Source organism: Lagenorhynchus albirostris, chromosome 3 (assembly GCF_949774975.1).
Source record: "Lagenorhynchus albirostris chromosome 3, mLagAlb1.1, whole genome shotgun sequence".
In the NCBI taxonomy this organism is placed as follows: Eukaryota; Metazoa; Chordata; class Mammalia; order Artiodactyla; family Delphinidae; genus Lagenorhynchus; species Lagenorhynchus albirostris.
In genome coordinates, this window is record NC_083097.1 from 168,834,578 (window position 1) to 168,860,763 (window position 26,186).

The 26,186-nt window shown below is 59.7% G+C and overlaps 1 protein-coding gene across 7 annotated transcripts; it reads left to right on the plus strand.

Annotated features, from left to right (window-relative positions):
* The first annotated feature begins 1,384 nt into the window (after nucleotides 1-1,384).
* Nucleotides 1,385-20,030, plus strand: NCLN (nicalin). 7 transcript variants are annotated; one of them, XM_060145619.1, is made up of 17 exons: nucleotides 1,388-1,681; nucleotides 6,831-7,021; nucleotides 7,143-7,287; nucleotides 8,095-8,187; nucleotides 8,921-9,015; nucleotides 9,840-9,920; nucleotides 11,305-11,408; nucleotides 12,426-12,514; nucleotides 12,597-12,736; nucleotides 12,979-13,157; nucleotides 13,999-14,086; nucleotides 14,161-14,199; nucleotides 14,284-14,447; nucleotides 15,337-15,390; nucleotides 15,485-15,563; nucleotides 18,608-18,697; nucleotides 19,837-20,030. In XM_060145619.1, the coding sequence occupies exons 1-17, from the start codon at nucleotides 1,498-1,500 to the stop codon at nucleotides 19,996-19,998; spliced, it is 1,977 nt and encodes a 658-aa protein (XP_060001602.1). In that variant the 5' UTR covers nucleotides 1,388-1,497; the 3' UTR covers nucleotides 19,999-20,030. The 7 variants fall into 7 exon arrangements, 6 of the variants coding, with proteins under 6 accessions (XP_060001608.1, XP_060001602.1, XP_060001604.1 ...); XR_009539822.1 differs by having other exon boundaries at nucleotides 1,389-1,681; nucleotides 18,560-18,697; nucleotides 19,837-19,896; XM_060145621.1 differs by lacking the exons at nucleotides 18,608-18,697; nucleotides 19,837-20,030 and adding an exon at nucleotides 15,677-17,200 and having other exon boundaries at nucleotides 1,389-1,681; nucleotides 14,287-14,447.
* The last annotated feature ends 6,156 nt before the right edge of the window (nucleotides 20,031-26,186 follow it).

Sequence of the window (26,186 nt, forward strand, 5' to 3'; positions counted from 1 at the left end):
AATTTGCTGGGGGTGGCAAACGTCAAACTAAGAAATGTCCAACATCATTTCAGTAAGGAACTAGCCATGCAGAAAGTGGGAGGGGGCCCGCGAGTGTTTTGCAGGAACAGTGGATGCAGCAGCTCTGAGGCTGCACGAGCTTGGTGCGTTCTCATAATACCAACACTTATTGAGCGCTTCATGTATGCCTCATCCTTTCTAAGTGCATTCACGTGGATTATCTTATTGAATCCTCACACACCCCTGGGGAGCCGGGAAAGAGTGTTTGATTATTTATCATCATATTTGGCAGCTGAGGAAATAGAGGCTCAGAGAGGTGAAGCGACTTGCCCAAGGTCACACAGCTGGGAAGTGGAGGAGCTGGGACTTGAACCCATGCTGTTAATCAACACAACTGCCACCTTTCACTTGGGACCGAAGGGAGGCCCACTTCCCTAGACAACGGTATCAGAACCTGTGGGCCAGCGCCATGTGCTCTGCACCCTCTGGCCTCAGTCTTCCCATCTGTACAAGGGGGTGTGAGTTACTGATGCCCCCTACGGCCCCTGGCCCAGAGAGAATTGGGTTCTCAGGGGGGCCAGATTAGAAAATACAAATTTAAGGCACCCAGTAAAATGTGAATTTCTGATGAATGAATATTATTTTTTTTTACTGAGTATGTCCCAAATATAAATACGCCTATGTATAAATATATCACCAACCCCGGCACAACACCAAGCTGCAGACTACAAGTCCCATAATCCATTGCGACATCCCTTTAGGAACCTTCTGTCATGATTTCTTGATTCTTCTTTCATTCTTTTATCCAAAAATTATATAAACCACCCACTGTGTGCCAGGCCTTGTGTTAAACTCTGAGGAATACATAAGTGCACAAGCAGACACAAGTCTTTGCCCTCATGGTGTTAACATCTATATTTCTTGGGAGTTTTAAGTGATTTTTTTTCCCGAACTTCTGCCAGGAAGACTTCAGCTCCCATGACCCCTTGTGCTTGTTCAATGAGACTACAATTCCCAGGAGACCTAGCGCATCAGGCCGGCCCCTCTCTTCCTTATTCCCAACTTTCCTCCGGGTCGCAAGGTCACGTCCTGCACAACCCCCTTCCCCCCTCCACCTTCTATCACAGCAAAGACAGGGCCTCAGTAAGTTCCGCCGATTATATATATATTTTTAAGTCTCCGTATTTTCTGACTTGGGGTTTATGTGAAACCTTAGTCAAACGGTCCACCACAGCTTCTTCTCTCGGGGAGTAACGGAATAGGCCTACAACTCCCAGGTGGCTCCGTGCGCGCCGGTCAGACTACAACTCCCAGCAGGCAGCGCGGCGGGCGGGCGGCCCTCGGCGGTGCCCGCAGGACCCCGGAGCGGGCGCGGGCTGCCCGGCGCGGCGCCCGCAGGACCCCGGCACCTACTCACGCCTAGGTGAGTTCGCGGGAGCCGCCGCTGCCGCCGTCCCGTCCCCGCCGCCGCCCCGCGCGGCCCCGCCGCCGGCCAGGATGCTGGAGGAAGCGGGAGAGGTGCTGGAGAACATGCTGAAGGCGTCCTGCCTGCCGCTCGGCTTCATCGTCTTCCTGCCCGCCGTGCTGCTGCTCGTGGCGCCGCCGCTGCCCGCCGCTGACGCGGCGCACGAGTTCACCGTGTACCGCATGCAGCAGTACGACCTGCAGGGACAGCCCTACGGTGCGTGGACCCGGGCCCCTGGCCTCCCCCCGGGGCCGGGCTTTCCCCATGGGCTCCTGACCTCCCCCACCTTTGCCTCCCCGCACCAGACCTTCCGCTCAGCCTCTCCCGTCTCCGGGGCTCCGGCCTATGCCGGCCAGGATGCCCCCTCCCTCGGTTCGGTCTCTGCTCCCCGGGCCCCAGGACCTGCCTGTCCCACCTGTCCAGCAGGAGTCCAGCCCGCAGACCTCACTTGGGCCGCCAGACACTTACCCAGATCCCAGGCAAGTCCGAGCCTGGATACCTGGACCGAAGCTAGGCCCCCAGCTCTCTCTGCCCCAGCGACCCGCTGCGCTGGCTGCCACAGCACCCCGGCCCCGTCCCCGACAAGGGCTACATGCTCCAGAACGCAGAGCTTCCTCCCACCTTCAGGCCAAGCTGTCCCTGCTCCTTTCCTCCTGGGTCCTCTCTCTCTGATTCCCAGCTGGAACAGAGCCCCAACCTTGGGTCGTCTTCACTTGGAGTGGAGCCTCTCAGCGCGGTTCTGCCAGGCCGAGCTGGCCACCCTTGCACAGCTCCTGGCACCCCGGTGTGTTTTGTTCAGTGTCTGCATTCTGACCCCCTTCAGGGCTCAAGAAGCTCTGATCGCTGACCCCAACCTGGCTCCGTGTCAAGGCCCATCTCTCCCCAGGCTCTGCTCCCCGGTCCCAACTCATGAGCCAGGTTCCTCAGAATTCCTTAGCTAATCCTTCAGTCCCCTGCTTTTGGGCTCCTGGAATCCCTTGCACCCTATTTCTTGCTCCCCCCTTAGGTGCATACCCACCCCTCGGCTTCCTGGAACAACACCGGCCCACCCTGGCTCCTTCTTTCCAGGATTTCAGGCCCCCCCGGCTGGATCCTGCCCAGCTCCTGTTCCCCGGCCCTGCTCCCTCATCTGTCAAAGTTCTGACCCCAGTACCCAAGTCATTCTGAATTTCCCTCTCTTTCCCCAGCCTTGCTGTATCTGGTGTTCCAGAACCTTCTGGCCTCTGGTTTCTCTTCCAGCCCGGTGCCTTAGGCCCCCACAAGTCAAGGCCCGCCCTCCCCAGTCCCCCTGGTCCCCTCATGTCTGAGCTCTGGTTCTCTTGGATTAGCCTCTGTTGTTGGGACATCCGGCCTAGCCTGAGCCCCCTGGATCCCCTGCCACTGCCAGGCCCCTGGGGAGCCCCAGTGTCGGGAGATTCCCCTCAGATTCCTCATCACCCCGGAGTTATGTCGTTTCTGTTTAGTGCAGTGGTTGTCAACCCAGGGGTCGCTGAGTGATGACATCGGGTTGTCATGACTGGGGGGCTCCTGGCATCGAGGGGGTAGGGCCAGGGGTGCTGCCCCACACCCCACAGCGCCTGGGACGGCCTCTCCCAGAGAATGACCTGGGCCAGATTGTCAGCAGTGCTGAGGGGGAGAACTTGGGGTTACAGTGATGTCTCTAGACCCCAGGCTCTCGACCGGTGGGGAGGAAGGCCAGGAGCCCCTAACGAGTGGGCAGTTTGTATGCGTTGTTGACATCCCCTTGGGGAGAGGGTTTCAGCCGGTGCTGTCGCAGGTGGTCTTTTGAGATGTGGCTCATGCAATGGAAGAAGGGGATCTTCAGCACCTTTTGGTGGTTCATTGTAATAAGCTTGAATAGCCACGTGTGACTAGCGGCTGCCGTCCTGGTCTAGAGGATCCTGCAGTCCAGGATCCTAGAACTCTCCAGGTCAACCCGGCAGTCCTTCCCGCACCCAGTCACTCCGCTGTCCCCTCTCGCACTGCACTCGGAGCCTTGCCGGGAGCTCTCCCAGCACACCCAGCTCCACTCCGGGGCCCTTGGGCAGCTGTAATCCAGCAGCCTGGATGCCCCGGATTCCCCCACCGCCTGCTCAGCGCTGGCCTGCTTGCAGTTGTGGCCCCCTCTCCCCGCCCCAGACAGGTGCGCAGACCCGCTCCCTGACTGCATCATTCTCCTCACAGGTCCTCGGGAACCTTCTCTCCTTTCTCCCTGCCCTCCTTCCCTCTTCCCTTCCTTTACCTGAGTTCTTTCCCCTGTTCCTAGATTCCTTCCCGTTCTTTTTTCTGACCCGGTGTCTCCCCCCACCCCACATGCCCTCCTTTCCGGCCCCCATCTTTGTTGCTCATGGTGAGAAACCCGGATGCCGAGTGGGCTCGGGTGAGCGGAGGGGCCTGGCAGGGCGCCCACCTGTCTCAGCTCGCACGTCTACACCTCCACCCAGATCACACCAGGCAGCGTCCCCCATTGGCAGGGATGTGAGGTCCCCACCGCTGCCTGGGGAGATACTGGCGGGATAGTTCGGGAAGGCCCAGTGGTGCAGAGGGAGTTCCGGCTCCTCCCCGGTTGCGGAGCCTCTGAGGGCTGGTCTGCTGGGTCACTGCTGATTGCAGCGTCCCCAGCATCACGCACGCCCTTGGCTCCTGCCTCCTGGTGTAACCCTTGCTCTGGGCCTCCTTTCCCAACTTCCTGTTCGTTCCTGTTGAGAAACAGGCGGGCAGGGTGCCGGGAAGGGGAGGCGTGTGCTCTTTGAGCTGGGGTGTGACCCCACCCCCGCCCCCCGAATGGACTCTGGCCTTGTCTGGGCTGGGCCGCTCACGCCCATCCCACTTGGTCCCCTCAGAAACAGCCCTGGGAGGTGGGGATGTGGGCACCCACACCGGGCACGGGGACGGGCTCTCCGCCCCTTGCTGGTTGGTGGCTTCGCGCTACAAAGGACCAGTGCAACCCGCAAGGAGAGAGGACTGGCCCTGGGCCCTCGGTAGAGAAGTCTGTGACCTCTGTCCAGGTGTGGTCCCATTGTGGGAACCAGCGACTTCCGTCCAGGTGTCCAGCGCCCGCCCAGACGCAGGGGTGACCGAGGCTGCACTGGCTTCAGCCTCATGCCAGCAAAGACGGTCTCTGCTCTTGGGGCGCTCAGCCTCTGGGGGCACTTAAGGGGCTGGCGTCCACTTGATTCCGCTCTCACCCCCTCCTTCCCATCCCCTGGGAAGCCGGTCTCTGTAGGCTCCACAGGCGGTCCTCTGTGTCCCCACCCCGAGGTGACAGGTGACATCCGAGGCTGCGGGCTCCTGGGAGGCTGCGGCTGGGACACGTGGGACACGGGGGAGGGGCCTGTCCGGCATTCCCAGAGCTTCAGGGGCCCCTGAAGGTTTTTGCCGCTCTCCCCCGCCAGGCCCTCCCAGGCTCCCACGTTGCCCTAAAGCAGAGGAAAGGCCCCGGGGGGTTGGGGGGGGGTGGGGAGAGGCACACAGCCCCCAGCCTCGGGCGCACAGCCCAGCTTGGCTCCTTGGTCACAGACCCCGCCGCTGAGACAGCCCTGCCCTTTCCCACCTGGGGCGCTGTCCCTGCTGTGTTCTGCTGGGCCCCTCCAGCGGACCAGCCCTCAGGATGAGCTGTAGGAAGCCACCCTTCTCCCGACGGCACATTCTTGGGAAGCAGAGGTGGGGACCTCGCTCCCGGCCCTGAGCCTGAGTCCGTCTGGGCACAGGTGTCGCCTTGCCCGGCAGGCTTGACCTCCAGGCAGCACGCTCTGGCTCCCTGGGGGAAGGAGACCTGTTTCTCTGCGTTGTTATTTTGACGCTCACCGTGTGGGTCTCCGGCTGGAGGCCCTAAGGGCCATGTCTGGCCCCCGTGTGCAGTAGGGTTTGTTTGCTTGTTTTGTGCACCCTGGGTCAGCCTGGGCTCGCTGTGTGCCGTTGTCACCTGGGTGCTGGGGGCCCTGGCAGCTGGGGGCCTGCCTGAGCCCCCTTTCCCATCAGTCCAGGGATGGCCCCGAGGGCCCGCCGCTGCATGCCGTGCACCCGTGGGTGCTGGCGCCCCCTCCTCGTTCCGCTGAAATGTCCACGCAGCTTCCCGCCGCCTTTCTCCAGTAGAGCTCTCAGGACAGCAGTGCTCTGTGTCTGAGGGGACCTGCTGGCCTTAGGAAAGCGCTCTGCAATCCTGGCTGTAGCCTACTTCTGCTCAGGCGGGGAGGGGGCAGCTGCCTGGAAAAGCTTGTGAGCGGGGAGGGGTCCAAGCCGGAAGCAGCCTCTCCCTCCCTCCCTGATGCTCTGGCCCTTTCTTGAGCTCCCAGATGAGAGAAACGCGGGTGGTCCTGCCCGCAGGGCACACCAGGCCGCGTCTGGCATCATCTGTGGTTACCCTGACTAGGGGGCTCCTGGCATCGAGGGGGCGGGGCCAGGGAGGCTGCTCTACACCCCACAGCACCCAGGACGGCCCAGGGGGAACAGTGCAGCCCTGACTGGAAGAAGATGGACAAACCCTGGTGTTTCCCTTCCTGAGGGGCTTCGGGGAGACCGGGCGTTGGTTCGTTCCATGTCCTGAGCCTGCTGGGCTGGGAGTCACCAGGCGATGCTGGGTTTGCGCTGTGGTGAACGAGGTCCCTACCCCTGGAACCCCCAAGCTAGTTAGGGGAGTAGATAGCAAGGGCTCCGGGGACATGGACAAGGCCGTGTTAGAGCTGTGAGGGGAGGGGGCCCTGGTCTGGGGAGGGTGGGACGGGGGCCACTGATCAGGTCAGCCAGGGCAGGGTTTGGGTTTTCCTCAGGTCATTGGCAACTGTGGGGGGCAGTCCTGTAGCCTGGGGGCTCCCTCTGCTGGGGACTGGACCCTGGAGTGGGTGCTGGGCTCTGTGCTGGGGGTCTCCTGACACCCTGGGCAGGGCGTGAGGCACCTGTGGGGCACTGCGTCCCGGGAGCCACGGGGAACCTAGGGGAGGAGGGCTGGGGGAGCAGGACCGACTGGGTTCCAATCCCGGGGCTCCTGCTGACGGTCCTGCCTTCCAGGTGGGTGGCTTGGGGGGGTTACTGGCTGCCTCTGTGGGCTGGGGTGGGGGCACCCGCCCCTGAGCTGCTGCAGGGACATGGGGCGGGGGGGCACAGCACCCAGCCTGGCAGGCAGCCCGCATATCTTCGCGGGGCGGCTGGGTGGGCAGGGACCACGTCACTTTCTGAGGGATGACTGTGGCCGAGGTGCAGTGGCGGGGGAGGGTGCCGGAGCGGTGGGCCCAGCCCTGGTTTAGGAATGTAGGGGCGGGGGGTTGGTCCAAGGAGAAGGGTCTTTGTTTTCGTTGAGTTCTCGGAAGGCCCCGCGAGCCGGGGGTTGGAGTGGGTGGGCGGCCAGCTGAGGGACCACTCCCTGCAGGCACGCGGAACGCGGTGCTTAACACGGAGGCGCGCACCATCGACGCGGACGTGCTGAGCCGGCGCTGTGTGCTCATGCGGCTGCTGGACTTCTCGTACGAGCGCTACCAGCGCGCCCTACGCCAGTCGGCCGGTGCCGTGGTCATCATCCTGCCACGGGCCATGGCTGCGGTGCCGCAGGACGTCATCCGGGTGAGGCCCGCCCCGCCCCACCGGCTCCGGCTCCATCCAGTCCAGTCCCCGGTGCCAGCCCTCCAGGGGCAGCCCCGGGCCCCCCTGCCGGAAGCCGCCTGAACATTTGTCTCTCCCGCAGCAATTCATGGAGATCGAGCCCGAGATGCTGGCCATGGAGACCATCGTGCCCGTGTACTTCGCCGTGGAGGACGACGCCCTGCTGTCCATCTACGAGCAGACGCAGGCTGCGTCCACCTCCCAGGGCTCCGCCTCAGCCGCCGAAGGTGAGCTCGGGGCGGGGGGTGTGCGGAGAGGGGCCCCGCTGTGCAGTTTCCAGGACCCCCTCTCCCGGGCTGGGGGATGCTGCGGTGAGCTTGGCAGTCGGGAGCTCTGCTGTTTGACCGGTCCGGGGGCCATGGGGGAGAGTGAGCTAGCAAAAGTGGTCAAAGAATTGAGCCAAAAGGATCCAATCGCTGGTGTAGGAAAAGGAAGCTGGTGAGAGTGGGCAAGGCAGGCAGGTTTGTCCACACAGTGGACTCACCCAGCTCCTTGGGGAAACAGTTTGTGGGTATGTGTTTAAGCTGTAGAGGAAGGGTCATTCCTCCTGGCCAGATTATTAGCTGCGTGGATGCTAGACTGGGGGGTGGCAGACTGTGGCCCTCGGCCGCCTGTGCAAATAAAGTTTTATCGGCACACAGCCAGTGTTTCACACGGCTTATGGGCTTTCACACTACAGTAGCAGAGTTCAGTGGCTGTGACATACTGGCCCACAGAGCTGAAAATTTCGACTCTCTAGCACTTTACAGCGAAGGTTTGCCAAACCCTCGTCTGGATTAAAGTCTGGACAGTGGTCTTCTCCACTGTGGCAGCACAAGAGTGAGTTTTTGGAAAGATCTTAATTTCTAGTTAGAGCGGAGGGGAGGAGGAGGAGTCAGCTGCCTGGTGGAGTATTACGCAGCCATTAAGAAACGGCATCGGGTGTGAGAAAGTGCTTATTTTACATTGGTTGTGGAAAAAACGGAATATAAGATCATAGATCAGGATCACAACACTTTCTTAGGCGTAGCTTGTTTGTTTTGGAATAACGCTAGAGTTTATAAGAAGTTGCGGACATACCACGGTTCCTGAGAGACACCCTCCCAGCTCCCCCAGTGATGACACCTCCCATGGCCATCACGATTGTGGTTTGTGTCATCGTCGTCGTTGTTTTTCAGCCGCACCACACGGCTTGCAGGATCTTACTTCCCCGACCAGGGATTGAACCCCGGGCCCTTGGCAGTGAAAGCGCGGAGTCCTACCTACTGGACCGCCAGGGAATTCCCACTGTTGTATTTTTAAATGTGTAAAGAACGGAAGGGCTTGAGACAGGGTGAGCTCATGGGCGTTTTAGGGCAGTCGCTGCCCCCAGGTGAAAAAGTGGCAGGCGCAGTGGACCACTGGCTCACATGGAGCGAGGTGGGCACCACCTCACCTAGGCTCAGGACAGGATGGAACTTTCCTTTCTGTGAAACTTTGAGTTCTCACGCCATCTTCGCTTTCGGGGCTGGGCTGGAGGGTCCTGAGCCATCTGATGGGAAACTCCTGTTTTGGGGTCACTGCTGAAGTGATCCTTGGGAAGCTGGGTCAGAGGTCATGCACGCGCCTTCGTGATTTAGGAACGGTCCTGCAGGGCGAGGGCGCGTACGCACTCCTCACCGGCCTCAGTGGTGTCCAGGTGACTGTTTCACTGGCTCTTATACTGGACACCCAGCTTCTTTCCCGTGTCCAGTTACCACGTTGTATTCTAGTCTGTGTGGTCAGTTCTGCTTTTGCTCAGACTGAACCCCTGGAGTCTGGGGTGCTGGGGTGGTGAGCATGCCGGCTCTGGTCCGGGAAGCACCCTCGGCTCAGGCCGACCCTCCCCGCCCCTGTCCTCAGTGCTGCTGCACACCGCCACCGCCAACGGCTTCCAGATGGTCACTAGCGGGGTCCAGAGCAAGGCCGTGAGCGACTGGCTCATCACCAGCGTGGAGGTGGGTGCCCGGTGTGCCTCACTGCCCGTCCCCACTAGAGGGAGCCTCTGACCGGGAAATCGGGTCAGATGGCCGCCCGCCCGCCCTATGGAGAGATGGGCCCCCAGCCACACACCCTGCCTTGCCTCCTCCCTCCCCCCACCCCTGCCCCACCGAGAGCCCCCTCCCCGAGTGACCGGCCCTTCCCCTAACAGTAACATCGCGGGAGCTCTGCTGAGCAGGCGGAGAGCAGAGCTCTGGGCAGCAATTAAAGCCTAATCTCCCACCGGGAGGGTGGGTGTATGCAGGCATCCAGGCCAGAGCAAGGTCCAAGTCCTCCCCCTCGCATTCTCCCCACCAGGGTCAGCTCCACGGGACGCCCGTGGGGTTGTCTCGCTGCACCCGCCCCCCCCCAAAAAAAGCCTCTGGCGGTTTTGTTCCCTTCCCCCGACAAGGAGGCCGCAGCTGAGGCCTTGCAGAGCTGCCCTCTGTCCAGAGAGTAAGGGGCGTGGGGCCTCAGCACATGCTGCCCCCGGCTCGGCCCCGTGGGCCCTCCTCCTGACAGGATGACTTTCCCGACTGTTCCCTGCGGGACTTGACCGGGGGCCGGTTTACGCAGGAGGACCGGCCAGGGTGCCGGACCCCGACCCCCCGAGCTCTTCCTGCGCTGTCAGGACCTTGCCATGCCTGCCATCAGCAGGGCTCGGCCTTTGAAGGGTGGGCCTGGTTTCCCGCGGCCACCCCCCGTGTCCACAGTGTAGCCGGCAAAGCCGAGAACACTGCCGCCGGGTGGGGGGTGGCCACGGCCTCGGGCCGGCTGCCCCTTCATGCCTGTGCCTCTGCAGGGGCGGCTGACCGGGCTGGGCGGAGAGGACCTGCCCACCATCGTCATCGTGGCCCACTACGACGCCTTCGGGGTGGCCCCGGTACGTCCGTGCCCTCAGGGCCCCGTGAACACCCTGCGGGGCCGGTGTCGTCGTGAAGCTTCACTCCCCCACACGAGACGTGACAGCAGAGGGAGGGGCGCTCCCCGGGGAGGCCCACGAGACCCAGCCCGGGGTTCTCACTGGGGGCCGGTCATGCAGGCACCTCGGCCCGGCATGGCTGAGACCGCAGACCCAAGAGGAGAGCAGGTGCCCGTGCGGACCCCATGTCTGCACAGACAGTGTTGGGACAGGGGGCCCCCGAAGTCCGGTTCCCGGCACCCCCGAGGGCTGGCCTGGCCAGCGTCCCTCCAGGCTGCAGGCCACCCGGGGCTGTGCCCTCAGAGCCCCCGGCACTTTGGGGTGGGAGGTTCCTGCTGGAGAACCAACAGCCGGCTGAACCGGACAGTGGGTGCTGGGAGGGCCTGCAGCCGGGCGTGCGCCCCTGACCGCGCCTTGCGGGCCGCCTCCCCTGGGAGGCCAAGGCTGTCCTTGAGGACGCAGGGGCCCAGAGGCCGGCCCTGGACAGTCGGCTCACAGCCACTTTCTCACCCTTTTCATCATCCACCCCCACGGAGCCTTTTTAGACACCTGTGTCCTCGTTTTCCCTTTCTTGTGAAATTTTCTTAAATTTTTGAGATGTGATTCCCATAACATAAAATCCATCCTTTTAAAGCACGCAATTCAGAGATTTTTAGTGAATTCACAAAATTTGTGTAGACATCACCATTTTCTGCTTCCAGAGTGTTCCATCCCCCCAAAAGAAGCCCCGTCCCTATGAAGTCACCCCACCCCTCCCCCAGCCCCTGACAGCCAGGAACCCACTCTCGGTGTCTGTGGATCGGCCTGTCCTGGATGTTTTCCCTCAGTGGGGTCACAGCCTGTGTGTCCTTCTGTGTCTGGCTTCCCTCACTGAGCACCCTGTGGGCCCCTCCCTGTGAACTTGAACGGCGTCGTGTGTCCGTTGGTGCACTGTGACTGTGGGAGGGTCCCAAGCCATGCAAACAACCCAGTTTTTTTCTCTCCAAGAACCAGTCGTTCCCCGTGGGGAATGTCGCCTTAGAGCGCAGGACTCAGACGCCGGGTCGGGGTGGGTGGGGGGGTGGTGTTCACAGCGCGGGGGGGCAGAAGGCCGGAGGTCCAGCTGGAGGGAGCTCCCAGGGCAGATGTCCAGGCTGGACGGAGGCTGCGCACAGGGCTTCCCACGTGCGTGGGGGCCGGGCGGCACCCAGGGGCCGTCGGTCTTGGGTTTGGGCCGCGCAGGGCGGGTGAGCCCAGCTGCGCTGGAGATGTGGACCGGGGGCGAGATGCGGAGGGGGGTTGGGGGGGTGCAAGGCGCCACACGTGGACGTGGGGTGACGTCGGCCTCCTCTCTGCACACCCACAGTGGCTGTCGCACGGCGCGGACTCCAATGGAAGTGGCATCTCTGTGCTGCTGGAGCTCACCCGTCTCTTCTCCAGGCTCTATACCTACAAGCGCACCCACGCCGCGTAAGTGATGGGGGCAGGGCGGTTCCGACCCTGGAATCACAGCGTCAGGTCGTGGGGCCCAGCTCCTCCCGGGTGCACCCCTGGGAATCCTCCCCAGGACGTTGGGCTGCCCTCGCTCCCGGAAGAGCCGGGGACACTCCAACGGCAAGAAGCAGAAATACCTGCGAGCCGGTCGCTCAGGCTGGCGTCTCCCCGTTGCGGCCCCGGGCGCAGCTGGTCACCGGTGTGGGCGCTCGTCCCTATGCCACACTGCCCTGGGACGGCAGGGGCCCAGTGACGAGCGAGTCTCCCTGAGCTGCCGGGCCTGGCCCCACGCATGCAGGTGCCCTGAGCAGCAGGAGTGCTTACGTCCTGGGCAGGGAGGGGAGGTTGAGATCAGGGTGTCAGCAGGACCGCGCCTCCTCCTGAAACTCCAGGGGAGGGTCCTTCTTGCTGCTGCCGGGTTCCAGCAGTGATGGATTCCTCGGTCCCAGCTTTACGTGGCCTTCTCTTCCTCCAGGTGTCTCCCCTCTTCTATAAGGATCGCCGTGGCCACGGCGGGATGGATGGGGCTGCGGGGGGGGGGGTGGCGCGGGGACATGGTCCTTCACGACACCCCTGGCTTCAGTCCTTCTCGAGGGACGGGGTGCTGAATCACCTGTCACTTTTTATTTCCCGGTTGGTCCACCCAGTCTCTCCTGGTTTCGAGAGTTCAAAGAGGCCCCTGAAGCAATGCTTCTCGCCAGAGGGGCAACAGAGCTGTGCTTCTCACCTGGAGCCCCCTGGGGACACTGGGCCATGTCTGAGGACATTGTGATCATCATGACTCGGGGACTCCTGGCATCCATTGGGCGGGGGCCAGGGATGCTGCTGCATACCCCACAGCACCCAGGACGCCCCGATGTCAGCAGTGCCAGGATAGGGAGGCCCAACCCTGAAGGCTGGTTGGATTTCATACTTGGTGGGGGAACCACTTCCTCCTTGTCGGGGACCTGGACTCCCACGTGTCAACGCTGGTGCCCCACTGCTTCCCGCTAGGTACAACCTCCTGTTCTTTGCGTCTGGAGGAGGAAAGTTCAACTACCAGGGCACCAAGCGCTGGTTAGAAGACAATCTGGACCACACAGGTGAGCGGCCCCAGCGGCCAGGGTGGGGTCTGGGCCGCCGGTACTCCCCCCACCTCCACCCACCAGCCCTCACTGCACTCAGATTCCAGCCTGCTCCAGGACAACGTGGCCTTTGTCCTCTGCCTGGACACCCTGGGCCGGGGGGACAGCCTGCACCTGCATGTGTCCAAGCCGCCCAGGGAGGGGACGCTACAGCACTCCTTCCTGCGGGAGCTCGAGACGGTAGGTGCCCCGCCGGAGGCAAGGCTGGGACATGGGAGCTTCGTGCACCCTGGGGCCTCGGGTGAGCCTCAGGTGGGTTTTCCGGGGAGGGGGGCAGGTGGGCTTCTCCCTGGGTTCCAGAAGCAGGAGGTTCGGGGAGGGACTTGGGACCCGCCAGACGCGAGGGACCACCGCCACAGAGACAGGCGGGGTTGGGGCGCAGCCCGCGGGCACCGGGCAGAGCCTGACAGTGCCCCTCGCAGGTGGCCGCCCACCAGTTCCCTGAGGTGCGGTTCTCCATGGTGCACAAGAAGATCAACCTGGCGGAGGACATCCTGGCCTGGGAGCATGAGCGCTTCGCCATCCGCCGGCTGCCTGCCTTCACCCTGTCCCATCTGGAGAGCCACCGTGACGGCCAGCGCAGCAGCATCATGGACGTGCGGTGAGCACCGCCATCGGAGCAGGCATGGGCCGGGGCATCCACTGGTCCTGGGGCATCCGGCAGGCTTCCTGGAGGAGGTGGCGCTAGAATTGGGGCACAAGCCAGGAAAAGGGTGTGGCTCAGTGGAGGGAAGACTTGGGGCGGGGGAGGCAGGGTACCTCCCGGGGCAGCCCCGCACCCCACGCCCACGCTCACTCAGGTCGGGATGTGTTGCCTCTGAGGCTCCTCTTCTACAGTCCTGTGTTGCTGGCAGCCCTTGGTGTCCCTGGGCTTGTGGCCGTGCCACCGTCCCCACCTCCGTGGTCACGTGGCCTCTCCCTTGTGCCTGTGACCAAATTCCCCTCCTTACAGGGACGCCAGCCGTGGGACTTCAGGTCCCTCTACTCCAGTGCAATCACATCTTAGCTAATAACGTCTGCGGAGACCCTACTTCCAAATCGGGTCCCATTCCCAGGTTCCGGGTGGGCGTGAATTTGGGGGACACTGTTGCCCCCACTACAGGGCGTTACAGCAACTCCACCCTCAGCAGCCCGTGGAGGTGTGGGTGTCCTGACCTCCCCCAAGGTCCAGAGGAGGAGATAGGCCCGGGGCCGCCAGTCACTGAGGCAGACGCGCGTCCACGGGGCGCAGGCTCGGCCTGTGCGCCCTGGGTGCAGGGCAGCCCCGTCGGGGGCGGGCCCGGCCCAGAGAGGAGCCTGCAGTGTGGGGGGCGCCCGTCTGCTTGGAGGGCCGTCACCCTGCTTGTTTTTATCGTTATCAGGTATATGCTCGCTCTTGGTTTTTGGCGATTATGAACAATGCCAATTCCTGATACATGTGTTTTTAAAACTTGCCCTCGAAGGTCCCGGGTTGACTCCAAAACTCTGACCCGAAACACGAGGCTGATCGCCGAGGCCCTGACCCGTGTCATCTACAACCTGACAGAGAAGGTGAGCCCCCGCCTGCAGGCCCCCCACCTGCCTGGCCGCTCTGGACTCAGCCCCATGCTCTCCTCTCTCTGCAGGGGACGCCCCCGGACATGCCAGTCTTCACGGAGCAGATGGTAACGTGCGGGTGGGCAGGCAGGCGGGCGGGGGGTGCCGGTGGGGTGGGGCAGGGTCCCGTGACCACGGTCGCTTCCCCGCAGCAGATCCAGCGGGAACAGCTGGACTCGGTGATGGACTGGCTGACCGCCCAGCCGCGGGCTGCCCAGCTGGTGGGCAAGGACGGCACGTTCCTCAGCACGTTGCAGCACCACCTCGGCCACTACCTGAAGGAGGTCAGGCCGCACCACGTCAAGGCAGACAAGCGGTGAGGCCGGGCGCCGCCCCGCCAGCCAGCGGGTGGGCTCTTCTGGGGCCTTCCCCCAGGGCCAGATGGAGCAGACAGAAACACTGGACGAAAAATAAAATGATAAGTGAGAAGTGCAGGTGCCCCGTTAAACGAGTTCCAGGTGAACCACAATTGTCTCAGTGTAAGTATAGCCTACTCAGTGTCTGGGATATACTTACACTGAAAGCCCATTTCTTCTGTATCTGCAGTCCTCGTAGAACTGAAGCCCTGTGTTTTATGTGGCAGCCCTATACTCCCAGCTACCCTTTGTGGACCTTTTGTGTTCTGGGCCTCGGGTGACTCATACCCCAGGTCCCCTCCTGCCCTCGGGATGCTCTTCCCCACTGCAGGCCTCCTGAGTTTTGTCTTCTTTCTGTTCAGGGCTCCCATGCTCCCTGGTTGGGCTGAGCAAGGCCTGGGGAGGGGTGTCTGGGGGATCCATAGGCAGGAGACACCCCCCTGGAAAGCTTGGTGCCCCTCGCTGGCTCTCCACCTTCCTCCCAACTCCTGGTGCTCCAGGGAGAGCAAGCTCTTGAATAGAAGAAGAAACTGAGGCTCAGAGTGGACCTATGGCTGTGGAGCTGGGGGCCTCCAATTCCTAGGCTGTGGTCATTCTCCCTCTGTAGAAAGACTTCCCAGACCAGATAATTTCCACAGTAACCACGCTTGGTTTTGGAGGGTATACCCCGGAAAGCAACAGGAGAGACGTTAGTTGAGAACGAAGCACGGCCCTTCCCCAGGGGGCGGTGGCGGCCTGTGCAGGCACACGCCTGGGGTGCCCCCTTCCCCCGCCACGTTCCTAGGCTGGTGGCACCTCCGGTGGCCCTGCTGTCGGGGTGAGCCTGCTGAGAAAGCGCTCTCTCGCCAGGGACCCTGAGTTTGTCTTCTACGACCAGCTGAAGCAGGTGATGAACGCCTACAGGTGAGCGCCCTGGGTCACCGTCCAGGGGACTGGGTCCTCGGGACAGCTGGGGAGCAGCCCGCTGACCCACCCCGCCGCCCCCTCCCCTCCCCAGGGTCAAGCCGGCCATTTTCGACCTGCTTCTGGCCGTCTGCATCGGCGCCTACCTCGGGATGGCCTACACGGCGGTCCAGGTGAGCAGGGGACTGGGGAATGCGCGGCCTCTCAGGAGACCCCTTGGGCGGCCCGAGGGCCTTCCTGTTGGCGGGGTCGCCCGACCTCACTGGAGCCCTCCCGCTGCCCCCAGCACTTCGACCTCCTGTACAAAACAGTTCAGAGACTGCTGAAGGCCAAGACGCAGTGACGCGGCTGCTGGGCGCCGGCAGGAGGGCAGGGCCTTGCCCCTCGGCCTCGGCGGCTGTAACCCCGAATTACAGAGCTGTTCTGTGTTGCTCTTGAGGATTTGGGGGCTTCTTTCTCTTGTTTATCCTTTGAGCTCCCTCGGAGGAGCGCTGGTGGAGGTCTGTCTGGTCTGGGGCCTGGCCGCGGACTCGGGGACAGACGTGTGGATGAGCCCCTGCCCTGGAGTCGGCCCCGTGGCCCTCGGGGCGCGTAAGCCACGCCAGGAAAGAGGAACTGTGCCCAGCTCAGCCTCGGCCTCACCCCCGCCCGTGATGCTGACCGTGGACCTGGTGGTCGCAGGCCAACAGGGTCAGGGCCAGGCCACCCCCGTGCTGGCTCTGCGTCTGACCTCGAGGCTGTCCCCAGCCCCTCCGTCGACCCGGGTACTCCCTTCCCTCCCGTCTGGAGAGGGTGGCACCGCCTCTGGGTCCCCAGGTTCTGGCCGCCCCCTCGCAGCCTTGTGCCCTCACCCAGCTGGCCCTGGGACGCGACTCCCCTGAGCCCCCTTGGGCGGCTGGCGCCTTGAACACCTGGCAGCCTCCCCAGGGGCCCTTGCGCTGCTCACCCTGCTTCGTGCTGCCTCTGCCCCTCCTGCCCCTGCCCCGGACTCTTGGGGCTCCGCGCTCAGCCTGTCCCCCTGCGGAGCTCCCGGGGTGGGGGGCGGCCCCTCTGCCCCTTTCCCTGGGCCTTGGTTTTCTCATATGCAAGGAGGAGGATGCTTTCGGGGGGAGTGGGCACCCCCCCATCCCAGGAGGAGACGTGACCATGGGAGCAGCTCTTCCTGCGACCATGAGGGGGTGGGTCTGGGCCTGAGCCCCACAAACCAGGTGCCTGGTGGGGCCTGAGCCGCTTGGAAGGGGTGGAGGGGGCAGGGCTGGGACTGACCTCAGGGAGACCCAGATTCATTAGCAATACAGTCAGTTAAGTGTTGAGTGCTGGGGGGCCAGAGTCCAGGAGAGGGGACTCCAGGGGCCTCCTGGCCACCATGGAGGCCTCGCCTGCCTTCCAGTTCTGAGGGGCCTGGAGGGGCTGGGGACTGGCTCGCTCCCAAAGCCTCCCGACGCTCACTGGAGGGAACGGGCTCCTGGGGGCTCCTGGCTCGGCTGGACCGTCCTGTCAGGCCTGGGAGGGGCAGGCGTGGAGGCTGCAGGTCCTCTGTCTCATCCCATCCTCTCCCTGCCCGGTGGCCCATCTCCCCCAAAGACTGTTTACCGAGTGCCCCGCCACCTCTGGGGCGGGTATGGGCCCGGCCCCGCCTGGCCCATCCTATCCTTCCCCACATGTGAGTGTGTGAGCCGTGGACGAGCTGTGGTTGCCGCGTGAGCGTCCTTCCTCCCCAGGGCGCATGGTCAGGATCGCTGACCAGTTGGAGTCAGGATGCTTGTGGGACGCGGCCGGACGATCAGAAATAAAGCCATAATGAATGACAGCCTTGCGTGTCCTGTCTTGTCGGGGGCTGGGGCCTCAGGGTTCAGACCTGCCCACCTGAAAGTGGTTTGCGTTTCCCCGGGGGGTGGGGGGGCCTGGTGCCCGTATGGAGAGCAGGGTCAGCATCCCTCCTGCCCCCAGCTGAGACTGCTACCACTCCCCACTGCAGAATGGGGGTAAAAACCAGTTCAGAGCTGATGGGACAGCGGGCCATGTTCCTTTCCTGCGGTGGCTGTCCACGAACTCAGTGTCTCAAAACAGGGATTTGTCGTGTCCCAGCTCTGGATGCTGTGAGGGCGAGGATCCCAGGTCTGTCCCGGCTTCTGGTCTCTGTGTCGTGTGGCCAGTCTTTTCTGTCTTCTCTCATAAGGATGCGTCTTTGGGTTTAGGGCCCATCCTACTCCGGCAGGACTGCATGCCAGCTAATCACATCTGCAAAGGCCCTATTTCTCCATAAGACCATAAGTCTGAAGTTCTGCGTGGACGTGACATTTGGAGGGACACCATTCAACCTGATGCAGGGTGCAATGGCTGTGTGAAGGCCACGCCCACTGGTCAGGGGCCGCCGCCGCCGCCGCCGCCGCCGCCGCCCCCCCCCCCCCCCCCCCCCCCCCGCCCCGCCACCCAGCCGCAGACCAGGCTACGGGGAGGCCCTGGCTTGGCTGTGGTGCCCCGTGCAGCTCAACGCAGGGGTTCCGGCGTCAGGTTCTCTGCTCTGGCCTGGGAGCTCCCGAGGGTCTGCCTTGAACAAAGCCCTGCCCTCAGGAGCTTGGGTTCTGGGGGTGGGGTAGGATACACAGTACAGAGACGTATGCTGCGGGGACATGAAGCCACAGGCGACGGAGGCAGTGCGGGGGGTGCAATTTGGACGAGGCATCGGGGGAGCCAAGGGAGGGGGCTGTGGGATCCTTTATCCCAGGGAGGTGGGACCCTGGGGGGCTGTGGGCAGAGGAGGGGGCGGGGCCTGACTCAGGTGCTCACAGGCGCCCTCTGCTGGCGGCTGCGGGGGGACAGACAGGGGAGGGCGCCAGGCGCCGAGGACTGTGCTTGTCCAGGTGGGGGCACAGGAGGGGAGGAGTGGGCTGGCTTCCCCGAACCCAGAGGAGGGGCTAGGAGGGTGCTCCTGGGACCGTGTGAGCCAGGCCGCAGGGGGTTGCTCAAGTTGCCTTAGTGACGCCCATAGGGTCAGGGTCACAGCTGCCTCTCCTCAGACCCCACTCTCCTCCCCCCACTGCCCTCCCCCACCCCGCCCCCCACTGTCCTGAGGCTGGAAGGTGGCTCTGGCCCCAGCACGGACTCATGTAAAACTCCCCACGTCTCAGGGGCAAAGCCAGTCCCTCATCTCCTCATTTCAACACAGGTTGATATTTCTTCCTCGTTTTCCACAAAACTGTTCCATTGACTGTAGCCAAGAAAAGGAAAATCGCAACAGCGGCCCGGCAGACAGAGATGGCCACCATCTACATGCTGGAGCCTTATCCTGTCCCCACACCCCCAGGTGCGTGGATGTGTGTACACGTATGTACCTGAAACCTCGTTCTGGAATTGAGGTTCATGTATAAAAATGATTTAAGTGTTTGTCTCCATAGGCACAGTGGACAGGCACCCATGAAGCCATCCCACATGGGGGGCGTGGTGTGTGCATCGTCCCAAACGCCCCCGGCTCCCCTTACACCCCCTCCCTCCGCCCTCCTCCTCCCCAGGCACCCGCTGGTCTGGTCACTACAGATCAGTCTTGTTCGACTGGTGTCAACCAGTATTTCCCCACCTCCCCGCCACATGCCAGGTACCGTGCGGGGGCCCGCAGACGCAGCCACCAAACGGAGACGGTGGGGCTCGCGGTCCGCTGGGGAAGACGGATCAATAAAAATAATGGCCGGTGGACACGAGGGGGCTCTTGAGTGAAATCGGGATGACAGGACGGTGGTCCAGGCAGAGGGCACAGCCCGTGCAAAGGCCCTGGGGCAGTACCATGCCCGGCGTGTTGCAGGAACAGCAAAGAGGAAGCCCGTGTGTATGCAGCAGAGTGAGGGAGGGGGAGAGAGGGAGGAGGGGAGGGCAGGGAGGCCCCCAGGACGTTGGTGGGCGTTTGCATTCTGCTCTCAGTGTGATGGGGAGCTGTAGGGAGGGGTGGGCTGAGGAGAGGAGAGATGTGGAGAGGTCACTGGCTCCCAGGGGACAGTTATGAAGATGACCACATTCCTTGGGCTCCCTCAGTGCCCATGAGCATCACCCGAGGTCCCCATCAACCCTGGGCGGCAGCAAACGGTTTGGGCAAAGGTGTCCTCCAGCGAGGGCATTGCACCCCCCCACAGGGACCCCCAGGGGGTCACATCCAATGGCTTTGATCTCTTCCCAGGGGTCTTTGTTTTAAGGCTGTAAAACAGGAAGAGCGTCCCATGAAACCACCTCGGTCCCTCCCCCTTCTGCACAGAGGCATCGTCCACTGTCTGTAACTTTGTCATTCTTTTAAAAGCGTTCACGTGCACATTTATGGATCCAGGGACGATATTCAGCATTGCTTGGTGTGCGGCCTACACATCTTATATGGGTGGCATTGTGCCGTCCCTCTCTTGCATTAACTCTTGTTTTGGCGTCTCCCACTTACACCCCACACCCCTTTTCCCTGCTGTGTAGTATTCTACCCTCAGAAGACACCACAACTTACCCACCCAGCACCCTGCTGATGGACATACCATCGCAAGCCTTCATAGGTGCCTCTTGGGAGGGAGCGTGTTTAACCAGAGGTCAGAGAACTGTGGCTCGTGGCTGCGTCCGGCCCGCTCCCTGTCTTTGTAAATAAAGCTTTATTGGCACACGGCCACACCCACCAGACTGTGTATGGTCCATGGTTACTTTCTCACCAGGGACCCACCAACCCCCAAGTGCTTACCTTTACGGCTCTTTCCAGGAAAATCTGCGGCCCCCAATCTGCCCTCTGGTTTTTCTCCTTTCTCATCGTGGGAAAACTTTGGCCGCTACCAGAGCAGGGTGGCTCTGTTGTCCTTTTGCGGGGGACATACATCCTTGGCTTCTTTCGACATTTCAGTCTCAGTTCTGAGAGTTACTGCTGATTTTAATCGCCGTTTGACCTGCAGCAGGTCCAGAGGAAATCAAGCGGGGGTGGGGGGAAAGGGGGCGGGTGGGCCATTGCAGGAACCGTGAATGAAGTGGGAGTGTCATTCCTGAGCGCAGTGTGATGTAGTGTCTGTGGGGCATCTCACCGGAGAGTCACTGTTTCCCCCTTTGTGATGAATAAGCAATTTGCAGGGAGATCCTTCAGTCTCTGCAAATACCACTCCTCCTCCAGGTCACCCCACGGTGTCAGCAGCGCCCACTGACGATTCCTGCCCAAAACCAGGACCCTGGTGCCCAACGGGGACCCTCCTTCCATCCCTCCTAAAGGTACAGGTCAGGCTCACATACCTGCTTTTATGTCCAGTTTACAGAGAACAAAAGGGAAATCCAGGCAGGTGAAGCATCTTGGCCTTGAGGTCGCGTGGCAAAAGGGCACAGCTGGCGTTCAGACAGGTTTTTTTAATTAAAAAAAAAAAAAGCCTTATTGAGATATATTCACATACCATAAAATTTACCCTTTTAAAGTATATAGTTCAGTGGGTTTTAGTACGTGCACAGAGACGTGCATCCATCACCTCTATCTAATTCCAGAACATTCCATCACCCCAGAAGGCAACCCCGTCCCCGTGAGCAGTCACTCCCGTCCCCTCCCCCAGCCGCTGGCAACCACGAAGCCACTCTCTGCCTCTGTGGATTTGCTTGCTCTGGACGCTTCACAGAAACGGAATCCTACAATATAGAAACCCACGCGGTTTTGATGGCAAGGGCCTGGATCACACTGAGGCTGGCTCATTCAGAAACGGGAATTTATTCTTGTCTTTCTCATTCTAACTTGGGGGGAAATAAAACCCCTGACGACTCTGGCGTTCAACATGGTGTGCACCCAGCCCCTCTTGTTCCCAAGCTCAAATTCCCAGGCCAAGAAGCCCTGTGGGACAGGTGTCCACTCCTGTGGCGAAAGGGTGGGGGGAAGGGGCCAGGGTCCCTGGGCGGCCACGGCCGGATCTCTATTCCTGTTTTCAGCCCCTCCTTCCTTCCTTCCCCTTCTCCAGGCTTTCTCAGGGTTGGCCAAGCTGTGCTTCAGACCTCCCCCTCCCCAACCCCGTCCTGTCCAGGGAGTGGGATTTGCTGAAAGAGGGAACAGGGAGGGGTTGGTCCAATGAGGAATCATTTCCCATCCCTGAAGCCAAATAGTGGGGACCGGGGAGGATCCGGGGTCCCTGCAAGAAAGTGGATGGGCAGCTCCTTCCCAAGCGAGGGAAGGCAGTGGAGTTGGAGGCACTGAGAACTGGAGAGCTCTGGCTGCTTTATGTCCTTGGGTGTGTGAAGGCGGCAGGCATCTGGGGCAGGTGGGGACTGCGGTGTAGTGTTTCTGGGGGACGCATCCTGAGCCCCTAGGCCCTTGTAGGATGGGCCTAGGGCTTCAACCCCCTGGAATGTGCCAGAAGAGCTGTACACAGCCTGGGCAGTGAGGGTTTTCGAGGCATGGAGGGGGCAGAGCCAAAGGGCACCAGGGTCAAAGGGGACGGGGTGCGGCTGACCATCACCCAGGAAGACACTCAGGCTGGCTGTGCAGAGACCACTGAAGGGAAGGGGCCACCGGCACAGGGCAGCTCCAGGCTGGGCCCCTCGCCCCACTTGCTGACTCTGTCCCGCTGGCTGACCTTTCCGCCACCACCAATAACCCTCAAGCAGAGAGGGACAAGGCAGGGACTCAGAAAGGACATTTCCCTTCGTGGGCTCAGCCTTCTTCACACCCACACCCTATGAAATGAGAGTCTTGCTAGTAAAAGTCAAGACGGGAACGCAGTGGATGTCTCCTCATAACTTTGCTGCCCTTACCTGGAGGCAGAGTCCCAGGCCGCACTTCAGACCCGCAGGATGGGGATCTGCATTCCTGGCAGGATGCCCAGGTGGTCTCGTGCACACTCTGCCCTCTGACTCCAACCTGGCCCCTCTGCTGAGGTAAGCACCTTACCTGTCCACATCAGCAGTTCTCACCTGGGGCAGTTCTGCCCCCAGGGGACCCTGGGCCGTGTCTGGGGACATCTGTGGTGGCCACGACTGGGGGTGCTCCTGGCACCGAGTGGGTGGGGCAAGTATGCTGCTCAGCCACCCACAGAGAATGACCTGATCCCAAATGTAGACAGTTTTCCTTTAAGATAAATTTATTTAAGTTTGGGTAATTATTTTGAGAAACCCTATTCTGAGAGATGAACACTAAGCAAGTGCAGAGGTCCTGGGGCAGGTTTTTGACGACAGATCCAGAGAGCCAGGCAACTTGCCAGAAACCTCCCAGCCCCGGATCCCCCAACAGGCTCTGTTCCCACCCTCATTGCCTTTTAAGTAACAGCCCAAACCGTGGGCCTCCTGCCATGATGCCAATGTGACAAGGTTTCCTCTGGCTGATAATAAATCAGAGAGTCGGCCTCGAGGGCTTCAGATGCTTTCAAGCGCACAGCCTCAGTTTTCTCAGCCATGACCTTTTCCCTGATACGGCTGAGGTGTGTCAGGGAATAAACTCCAGGGATGAGTATTGTTCAGGATGTGGGATGCTGAATTTAAGTTCCCGGAGGTCAGACTCAAGCTAGACTGGGCTGTTCCCCTCAGTGGAAGAAAGAGGCTGAGAAAAATGCCTCTTTGACTCACAGGAGAGCTGGTGGGGTTTTATTTTTATTCTTTTAAATGACTCTCCCGGCACATCAGAGGGCCACAGGGCTTCAAGCATCCTGTCTCCATGGAGACAGAGCCTGTCTCCAGCCTGGCTCCACAAGCCCAGCCTGGGGCTGAGCCGAGAACCAGGGGCTGGGCAGGGCCAAGGGGTGGAATGTTCTAAGAGGACTCTGGACCCCTCACCCGGGCTCTGCTCCTCCCCCAGTCCTGACGTCCTGCTCCTGTCTGGGGGTGGGCAGGTGGCTTCTGGTAACAGTCATGATAATAGCCATTTATTGAATGATAAAGATGTCCCAGGCGCTATGCTGAGGCTCACCTGTTAGCTCACTGAATCCATGCCAGGGGCTTCACCCACTTAATCTCACTTGGCAAATAAGGAAATGGAAGCTTGGCTGTGTAAAGCATGGGAAAGATGGTGTGGGATCACGGGAAGCGTGTGGGTTCTGGAGTCCAGCTGGCTGGGTTCAAATCCCAGTACTCTCACTGTGTGACCTTGCCCGAGTGACTTGACCTCTCTGGGCCTGTTTCCCCCTCTGTAAAGTGGGTATGGGAACAATACTTACCTCTTATGTTTGCTATGAGGGTGAGTTTGCCTGGGGAGCAAAGTTTAAGGGGGGGGGTGCCAAAAAACATCATCAAGATAAAGATTATTTTAATGCACTTTTTCTTTTCTTTTTATTTGAAGATCTGGGTTGTGTTATTTATTTATTTTTATAAATTTATTTATTTTATTTATTTATTTTTGGCTGCGTTGGGTCTTCATTGCTGCGCGCGGACTTTCTCTAGTTGCAGCGAGCGGGGGCTACTCTTTGTTGCAGTGCGCAGGCTTTTCATTGCGGTGGCTTCTCTTGTTGCAGAGCATGGTCTCTAGGCGCGCGGGCTTCAGTAGTTGTGGCGCACGGGCTTAGTTGCTCCGTGGCATGTGGGATCTTCCCAGACCAGGGCTCAAACCTGTGTCCCCTGCATTGGCAGGTGGATTCCTAACCGCTGCACCACCAGGGCAGTCCAATGCAATAATTGAAAAAAACCTAAAAATAATGCTGAAAAAATCCGTGGTGAACAAAATGTCAACATTTTAAATAGAATCAGAATTACTGAGGTTTCCTTTGGCTCAGTATGGCACTGTTACTGATCCTGTTTTTATTTTAAAATAAAAACAAAGAAAATAAATTTAAAATGAAGTCCTTGTTGGTAGACTGCCCCCAGTGGCTGTGTGGTGCTCTTTCTCTTACAGCCACTGATCCCTGTTTCTCCAACCCTGCCTCAGGGCCTTTGCACTTGCTGCTTCATTCTCATCTTTGCTTGAAGGCCATCCTCTCTAAGGCTTCCCTGAATTTGCCTCCTAAAGCCGTCCCTCCACTTCTGTTTCCTCCATTGCATTGATGACAGTGTAAAATATCTGGTTTATTTGTCTGTACCCACCCCAGGCATTTGCTGTGTGGATCAAATGAGTTCATACATGTCAAGCACTTAGCACAGAGCCTGGCGCCTGGAAAGAGCTATGTGGCTTATCAATAAACAAGTAAGTATATAGCAAATTAGAATTAAATTAATTAAATTAAAATGAGTATAAATGCTATGGAGGAAAAAGGAAGCCTGAGAAAGGAAGTAATGGTAGCTGAACGATTTTCGATCAGGTGGACAGAGAAAGTGATGGGAGATTGAAAGAGTGGGCCATGCACCATTTGGGGGAAGGGAATTTCAGGCACAGCCCGTGAAAAGGCCCTGGGGCAGGACCATGCCTGGTGTGTTGGAGGAACAGCCAGGAGGCCCGTGTGTCTGGAGCAGAGGGAGCGAGGGGGAGAGAGGGAGGAGGGGAGGGCAGGGAAGGGACAGGGCAGGCTGTGCGTGGCCTTGTGGGCTGCAGGAAGGACTGGGGTTTTAATTTTGGGACATCTTTGGAGAGTTTTTTTTTTTTTTAAGTGTAGTTGATTTACAGTGTTGTGTTAGTTTCAGGTGTACAGCGAAGTGGTTTGGTTTTATATATATATGTATTCTTTTTCAGATTCTTTTTAAAAATATTTCTTAAAATTTATTAATTATATTATTTATTTATTTATGGCTGCATTGGGTATTTGTTGCTGCGAGCAGGTTTTTCTCTAGTTGCGGTGAGCAGGGGCTAATCTTCCTTGTGGTTCGCGTGCTTCTCATTGCGGAGCACGGGCTCTAGGCACGTGGGCTTCAGTAGTTGTGGCACGCGGACTTCAGTAGTTGTGGCTTGTGGCTCTGTTGCCCCGCGGCATGTGGGATCTTCCCGTACCAGGGCTCGAACCCGTGTCCCCTGCATTGGCAGGCGGCTTCTTTACCACTGTGCCACGAGGGAAGTCCCTTTTTTCAGATGCTTTTCCATTTCAGATTATTACAAGGTATTGAATATAGTTTCCTATGCTCTACAGTGGGTCCTTGTTGTTTATCTCTTTTATATGTGGTAGTGTGTATCTGTTAATCCCAAAGTCCTAATTTATGCCACCCTCTTCCCCTTTGGTGACCATAAGTATGTTTCCTATGTCTGTGAGTCTATTTCTGTTTTGTAAATAAGTTCGTTTGTATCATTTATTTTACATTCCACATCTAAGTGATATCATATGATATTTATTTTTCTCTGTCTGACTCACTTCACTTAGTATGATAATCTCTAGGTCCATCCATGTTGCTGCAAATGGCATTATTTCATTCTGTTTTTTATGGCTGAATAGTATTCTGTTGTGTGTGTGTGTGTATATATATATATATATATATATATACACACACACACCAGAATATATATATATATATATACACAACATATCTTTATCCATTCATCTGTTGATGGACATTTAAGTTGCTTCCATGTCCTGGCTATTGTAACTGGTGCTTCTGTGAACATTGGGGTGTATGTATCTTTTCGAATTAGAGTTTTCTCCAGATATATGCCCAGTAGTGGGATTGCTGGATCATAGGGTAGCTCTATTTTTAGTTTTTTGCGGAGCCTGCATACTGTTCTCCATAGTGGCTGCACCAATTTACATTCCCACCAACAGTGTAGGAGGGTTCCCTTCTCTTCACACCCTCTCCAGCATTTATTGTTTGTAGGTGCTTTTTTTTTTTTTTTTTTTTTTTTTTTTGCGGTACGCAGGCCTCTCACTGCCGCGGCCTCTCCTGTTGCGGAGCACAGGCTCCGGATGCACAGGCTCAGCGGCCATGGCTCACGGGCCCAGCCGCTCCGCGGCACGTGGGATCTTCCCGGACGGGGGCAC